Source organism: Cherax quadricarinatus, chromosome 14 (assembly GCF_038502225.1).
Source record: "Cherax quadricarinatus isolate ZL_2023a chromosome 14, ASM3850222v1, whole genome shotgun sequence".
In the NCBI taxonomy this organism is placed as follows: Eukaryota; Metazoa; Arthropoda; class Malacostraca; order Decapoda; family Parastacidae; genus Cherax; species Cherax quadricarinatus.
In genome coordinates this window covers 40,253,991-40,262,392 of record NC_091305.1, presented here as the reverse complement: position 1 = coordinate 40,262,392, position 8,402 = coordinate 40,253,991, and the positions used below count along the sequence as shown (strand labels likewise).

General features: G+C 45.3%; 1 protein-coding gene across 3 annotated transcripts in view; it reads left to right on the top strand.

The window, feature by feature from the left end:
- Positions 1–2,000: 2,000 nt before the first annotated feature.
- The window catches only part of LOC128698496 (uncharacterized), a 178,751-nt gene continuing 172,349 nt past the window's right edge, over positions 2,001–8,402 (top strand). For all 3 annotated transcript variants that reach the window (XM_070084971.1, XM_070084970.1, XM_070084969.1), the window contains exons 1-3: positions 2,001–2,243; positions 3,008–3,131; positions 4,304–4,427. In XM_070084971.1, the coding sequence (XP_069941072.1) occupies positions 2,094–2,243; positions 3,008–3,131; positions 4,304–4,427 (398 nt within the window). In that variant the 5' untranslated portion in view covers positions 2,001–2,093. The remainder of the gene's footprint in view (positions 2,244–3,007; positions 3,132–4,303; positions 4,428–8,402) is intronic.

Below are 8,402 nucleotides of genomic sequence, written 5' to 3'. Positions count from 1 at the left end.
TTCAGACTGGTTTAATAATATTCATACTGGTTTAAGAATGTTCAGACTGGTTTAATAATGTTCAGACTGGTTTAATAATGTTTAGACTGGTTTAAGAATGTTCAGACTGGTTTAATAATGTTCAGACTGGTTTAAGAATGTTCAGACTGGTTTAAGAATGTTCAGACTGGTTTAAGAATGTTCAGACTGGTTTGATAATGTTCAGACTGGTTTAATAATATTCAGACTGGTTTAAGAATGTTCAGGCTGGTTTAATAATCTTCAGACTGGTTTAAGAATGTTCAGACTGGTTTAAGAATGTTCAGACTGGTTTGATAATGTTCAGACTGGTTTAATAATATTCAGACTGGTTTAAGAATGTTCAGAGTGGTTTAATAATGTTCAGACTGGTTTAAGAATGTTCAGACTGGTTTAAGAATGCTCAGACTGGTTTAAGAATGTTCAGACTGGTTTAAGAATGTTCCGACTGGGTTAAGAATGTTCAGACTTTTTTAAGAATGTTCAGACTGGTTTATGAATGTTCAGACTGGTTTAAGAATGTTCAAACTGGTTTAAGAATGTTCAGACTGGTTTAAGAATGTTCAGACTGGTTTAAGAATGTTCAGACTGGTTTAAGAATGCTCAGACTGGTTTAAGAATGTTCAGACTGGTTTAAGAATGTTCCGACTGGTTTAAGAATGTTCAGACTTTTTTAAGAATGTTCAGACTGGTTTATGAATGTTCAGACTGGATTAAGAATGTTCAGACTGGTTTAAGAATGTTCAGACTGGTTTAAGAATGTTCAGACTGGTTTAAGAATGTTCAGACTGGTTTAAGAATGCTCAGACTGGTTTAAGAATGTACAGACTGGTTTAAAAATGTTCAGACTGGTTTAAGAATGTTCAGACTGGTTTAAGAATGTTCAGACTGGTTTAAGAATGTTCAGACTGGTTTAAGAATGTTCAGACTGGTTTAATAATATTCAGACTGGTTTAAGTTCAACTGTTTAAGAATGTTCAGACTGGTTTAAGAATGTTCAGACTGGTTTAAGAATGTTCAGACTGGTTTAAGAATGTTCAGACTGGTTTAAGAATGCTCAGACTGGTTTAAGAATGTTCAGACTGGTTTAAGAATGTTCAGACTGGTTTAAGAATGTTCAGACTGGTTTAAGAATGTTCAGACTGGTTTAAGAATGTTCAGACTGGTTTAAGAATGTTCAGACTGGTTTAATAATATTCAGACTGGTTTAAGAATGTTCAGACTGGTTTAAGAATGTTCAGACTGGTTTAAGAATGTTCAGACTGGTTTAAGAATGTTCAGACTGGTTTAAGAATGTTCACACTGGTTTAAGAATGTTCAGACTGGTTTAAGAATGTTCAGACTGGTTTAATAATATTCAGACTGGTTTAAGAATGTTCAGACTGGTTTAAGAATGTTCAGACTGGTTTAAGAATGTTCAGACTGGTTTAAGAATGTTCAGACTGGTTTAAGAATGTTCAGACTGGTTTAAGAATGTTCAGACTGGTTTAATAATGTTCAGACTGGTTTAATAATGTTCAGACTGATTTAAGAATGTTCAGACTGGTTTAAGAATCTTCTGACTGGTCTAAGAATATTCAGGCTGGTTTAATAATGTTCAGACTGGTTTAAGAATCTTCTGACTGGTCTAAGAATATTCAGGCTGGTTTAAGAATGCTCAGACTGGTTTAATAATGTTCAGACTGGTTTAAGAATGTTCAGACTGGTTTAAGAATGTTCAGACTGATTTAAGAATGTTCAGACTGGTTTAAGAATGTTCAGACTGGTTTAATAATGTTCAGACTGGTTTAATAATGTTCAGACTGATTTAAGAATGTTCAGACTGGTTTAAGAATGTTCAGACTGGTTTAATAATATTCAGACTGGTTTAAGAATGTTCAGGCTGGTTTAAGAATGTTCAGACTGGTTTAAGAATGTTCAGACTGGTTTAAGAATGTTCAGACTGGTTTAAGAATGTTCAGACTGGTTTAATAGTGTACAGACTGTCTTAAACAGGTTCTACACACTGCCTCAGGTTACATCTCAGGTGTCGTGGTAAACTACTGTGACTCACAACAGTGTAAACTGTTTCCCAGATGGTTTATCTGTCTCTTGAGTTACAAATTATTCATCAACTTACAATATTAGTCATTTTAATTTTTTTATTATCCTTAGAGAACGACGTGTGGCGGAAGTTCCCGGCAGCAACACGTAGTCACACACGTCTGGCAGCGGGTTTTCACAAGGTAATTATATATATATATATATATATATATATATATATATATATATATATATATATATATATATATATATATATATATATATATATATATCGGTATATTCGTTTGTAAAAACTTGCATTTGTGGTCACAGTGATGGCCCATGCTAACCTTCCTATGTTGTAGATATATACCGTGGCTAACGCGTCGGTCTGGAGTTTTGTGACTGATCGCGGGTTCTAACCCCACCCGTGGTATGGTTTGTTTGCAGTAGTGTCACTACAATATCGTGAGTCAAGTATTATCCGTCTTTAAAACGAATTTCCCAAAAACTGAGTTAATGTTTGAGTGAGGTTTCAGAGAATTTGTAATTGTGGGAGTTGAGAAATTGAGCCACGAGAGATGCTGATAAATGGTACAGAGATCACACATGTTGATATATTGTTGAGTTGAGAGAGGGTTTGAGGTAATCAGTCCTCAGCTTCGGGCCGATGTCGTCAGTCCATCACATCGACTTCAGGCTAAGGGACTGCTTACCTCAAACTCCTTTGATCGTCAACCATTCTTCTCTGTATTGGACTGAGGAAGTCACTGGTCAGGTTATCAATGAGAAAAACACACAAATACACAAACTACAAAAATATAAACATTCCCATCTTAAAAATACTTTTTTTTCAATATTTTTTAGCCATGCAAAAAATATATCAATATTTTTTAATTGTAAATAAGAAATAAAATAGAGAATTAGCTTTGTTTTTCTGTCTCACTTGTTGGTTGTGTGTCATCAGGCTGGCACTGTGGTGGACCTGGCACTGGCACTCAACCACCACGACTTTGAGGACATGTCTGAGGCACTCTGGGTGGAGGTGTCGCGTGTGGTCACTGCCCTAGGTGGCACTCTCGCCTCTCTGGGTAAGTTGACCACTTTCTCCAGTCACTCGATAATTTCCCTCGTATGGAGCCTAGGGTGAGTTGCTCCAGTACCTTGAATCAAGAGCTCTTTGTTAACTTCAAGACTTTATTAAAGCATTTACATACTCTATTTGTCCTTTAATTTTCTACAGATTCGTTCCATTATTATTATTATTATTATTATTATTATTATTATTATTATTATTATTATTATTATTATTATTATTATTATTATTATTATTATTATTCATCTCGTAATTAGTGCACTCATAATAAATGCTCTTGTATATATAGATTAGTTGAGGAGTGGAACAACCTGCCTAGTAAGGTTACTGAAGTTAAAACGTTGGGTAGCTACAAATACTACTACTAATAATAATCTTCATTTACTACCAGTACATGTACGAGGTATACACACCATAGTTGACATCAATGACATACTGCTGTATAGAAAGCTGCTTGTTATGCTGAGCATTTCCCGCAAATTAGGTCAGTTTTGTCCCAGGATGCGATCCACACCAGTCCACTAACACCCAGGATGCGATCCACACCAGTCCACTAACACCCAGGTACCCATTTTACTGCTAGGTATACAGGTGTCTTAAGGTAACTCGTCCTAATGTTTTTCCAGCCGTACCGGGGATCGATCCCCGGACCTCAGTGTGTGAGCAGAGTGCGCTACCAATATTAGATAAATACACGAGTGAGAGGGGCTGGATCTGAGTGGGACTTACACAGCATGAGTTAGCAGGGTTATGAAAGCTAATTCCTTGATTAGCAGTTAAAATAGGTTGAGCAAATATGTTTGTTAGTGGGTTTGGGTTTGAAAACGACCTGCCTAGTATGGGCCAGTAGGCCTGCTGCAGTGCTTCCACTTTCTTATATTCTTATTGTATTATACAGGTGCTATTGTATAATATATCTTCTACCTCACCGATTATCTTATTCAGCTAACGACCGAAAGGACCTGGGTTCGATCTCCGGGCAAGACTAAATGTTTTTCCAACACCAGCTAACCCTGCTCATCTAGCAGTAAACAGGTGCCTGGGAGTCAATGGACTGTTGTGGGTAGCATCCTGAAGAAGGTCCACATAAGATGTGTATAGATCCTTCATAAGACTCAAAGGAGTGTCATAATCCTACAAAAAGTTCGCAGGAGTCTCATCTTACAGACGGACCTCTGGATCCTCTCTTCTTCTTGTTGGCTTCCTTCGTGGAGAAGTTGTGGCAGATGTGGCAGACACACCACCCACACCTGCCAGAGTATGCCACACACCTGCTGCTCAGACCCTTCAAGTAAGTTCCACTATATTATTATTGTTATTGTCATTGTTGTTGTTATAATTAATTATTATTATTATTATTATTATTATTATTATTATTATTATTATTATTATTATTATTATTATTATTATTATTATTATTATTATTATTATTATTATTATTATATACTTATTATTATTTTTATTTATTAACACACCGGCCGTTTCCCACCAAAGCAGAGTGACCCCCCCAAAAAAAAAACGCTTTCATCATCACTCATTCCATCGCTGTCTTACCAGAGGTTCACTTCCTTCATACTTCCTCCCTCCAATCTGACATCCAATTGCCTGATATTTTTGTTGTCCTCATCACCTCACTCTTTACTATGTTCACTTTTAATTTTCTTCTTTTACATACTCTACCAAACTCGTCCACCAACCTCTGCAACTTCTCTTAATTAAGAATCTCCCAAGAGCACAGAGTCATCAGCAAAGAGCAACTGTAACAACTCCCACTTTATGTTAGATTCTTTATCTTTTAACCCCACACCTCTTGCTAACACCCGAACATTCACTTCTCTTATAAACCCATCTATAGATATATTGAACAACCACAGTGACATCACACATCCCTTTCTAAGGCCTACTTTTATTGGGAAATAATTTCCTTGTCTCTTACATATCCTAACCTGAGCATCAAAAACCTTTTAAAAACTCTTCACTGCTGCCACATTATCCACCTATCTACCCTGTCATACGCCTTTTCCAAATCCATAAATGCCACAAAGACCTCTTTAGCCTTATCTAAATACTGTTCACTTGTTTCACAGTAAACATTGGTCTACACACCCCCTACCTTTCCTAAAGCCTCCTTGCTCATCTGCTATCCTATTCTCCGTCTTACTCTTAATTGTTTCAATAATAACTCTACCATACACTTTACCAGGTATACTCAACAGACTTATCCCCATATAATTTTTGCACTCTCTTTTGTCTCCTTTGCCTTTATACAAAGGAACTATGCATGCTCTCTGCCAATCCCTAGGTACCTTACCCTCTTCCATACATTTATTAAATAATTGCACCAACCTCTCCAAAACTATATCCCCACCTGCTTTTAACATTTCTATCTTTATCCCATCAATCACAGCCTTTCTACCCACATCCCTTCGTCCCACAGCCTCAGGCGCCTCCCCCACACTCACACTGCCTCACGCACCTCTATCACACTCACACTGTCTCACGCACCCTCCCCCACACTCACACAGCCTCGCGCACTACCCACACACTCACACTGCCTCTCACACCTCACTCACATTGCCTCGCGCACCTCCTTCACACTCACACTGCCTCACGCACCCTCCACACGCTCACAAAACTTCACGCACCTGACCCACACTCACACTGCCTCACGCACCTCCCTCACACTCACACTGCCTCACGCACCTCCCTCACACTCACACTGCCTCACGCACTCTCCCCGCATTCGCACTGCCTCACACACCTCCCCTACACTCACACTGCCTCACGCACCTCCCTCACACTCGCACTACCTCACGCACCTCCCCAACACTCACACTGCCTCACGCACCTCCCTCACACTCACACTGCCTAGGGCACCTCACCCCACGCTCACACTGCCTCACGCACCTCCCTCACACTCACACTGCCTCACGCACCTCCCCCACAAACACACTGCTTCACGCACCTCCCTCGCACTCACAGTGCCCCACGCACCTCCCTCACACTCACACTGTCTCACGCACCTACCCCACACTCACACTGCCTCACGCACCTCCCCCACACTCACACTGCCTCACGCACCTCCCTCACACTCACACTGCCTCACGCACCTCCCTCACACTCACACTGCCTCACGCACCTCCCTCAAACTCACACTGCCTCACGCACCTCCCCCACACTCACACTGCCTCACCCACCTCTCCCACACTCACACTGCCTTACGCACCTCCCCCACACTCACATTGCTTCACGCACCTCCACCACACTCACACTACCTCCGCACCTCCCCCACACTCACACTGCCTCACGCACCTCCCTCACACTCACACTGCCTCACGCACCTCCCCCACACTCACACTGCCTCACGCACCTCCCTCACACTCACACTGCCTCACGCACCTCCCTCACACTCACACTGCCTCACGCACCTCCCTCACACTCACACTGCCTCACGCACCTCCCCCCCACTCACATTGCTTCACGCACCTCCACCACACTCACACTGCCTCCCGCACCTCCCCCACACTCACACTGCCTCACGCACCTCCCTCACACTCACACTGATTCACTCACCTCTCCCACACTCAAACTGCCTCACGCACCTCCCCCCCACTCACACTGCCTCACGCACCTCACCCCACGCTCACACTGCCCCACGCACCTCTCCCACACACACTGCCCCACGCACCTCTCCCACACACACTGCCCCACGCACCTCTCCCACACACACTGCCCCACGCACCTCTCCCACACACACTGCCCCACGCACCTACCCCACACTCACACTGCCTCACGCATCTCCCCCACACTCACACTGCCTCACGCACCATCCTCACACTCACACTGCCTCACGCATCTCCCTCACACTCGCACTGCCTCACGCACCTCCCCCACACTCACACTGCCTCACGCACCTCTATCACACTCACACTGTCTCACGCACCCTCCCCCACACTCACACAGCCTCGCGCACCTCCCCACACACTCACACTGCCTCTCACACCTCACTCACACTGCCTCGCGCACCTCCTTCACACTCACACTGCCTCACGCACCCTCCACACGCTCACAAAACTTCACGCACCAGACCCACACTCACACTGCCTCACGCACCTCCCTCACACTCACACTGCCCCGCCCACCTCCCTCACACTCACACTGCCTCACGCACTCTCCCCGCATTCGCACTGCCTCACACACCTCCCCTACACTCACACCGCCTCACGCACCTCCCTCACACTCGCACTACCTCACGCACCTCCCCAACACTCACACTGCCTCACGCACCTCCCTCACACTCACACTGCCTCAGGCACCTCACCCCACGCTCACACTGCCTCACGCACCTCCCTCACACTCACACTGCCTCACGCACCTCCCCCACAAACACACTGCTTCACGCACCTCCCTCGCACTCACAGTGCCCCACGCGCCTCCCTCACACTCACACTGCCTCACGCACCTCCCCCACACTCACACTGCCTCACGCACCTCCCCCACACTCACACTGCCTCACGCACCTCCCTCACACTCACACTGCCTCACGCACCTCCCTCACACTCACACTGCCTCACGCACCTCCCCCACACTCACACTGCCTCACGCACCTCCCCCACACTCACACTGCCTCACCCACCTCTCCCACACTCACACTGCCTTACGCACCTCCCCCACACTCACATTGCTTCACGCACCTCCACCACACTCACACTGCCTCCCGCACCTCCCCCACACTCACACTGCCTCACGCACCTCCTTCACACTCACACTGCCTCACTCACCTCTCCCACACTCACACTGCCTCACGCACCTCCCTCACACTCACACTGCCTCACGCACCTCCCTCACACTCACACTGCCTCACGCACCTCCCTCACACTCACACTGCCTCACTCACCTCCCCCCAACTCCCATTGCTTCACGCACCTCCACCACACTCACACTGCCTCCCGCACCTCCCCCACACTCACACTGCCTCACGCACCTCCCTCACACTCACACAGCCTCACTCACCTCTCCCACACTCAAACTGCCTCACGCACCTCCCCCCCACTCACACTGCCTCACGCACCTCACCCCACGCTCACACTGCCTCACGCACCTCCCTCACACTCACACTGCCTCACGCACCTCCCCCACAAACACACTGCCTCACGCACCTCCCTCGCACTCACACTGCCCCACGCACCTCCCTCACACTCACGCTGCCTCACGCACCTACCCCACACTCACACTGCCTCACGCATCTCCCCCACACTCACACTGC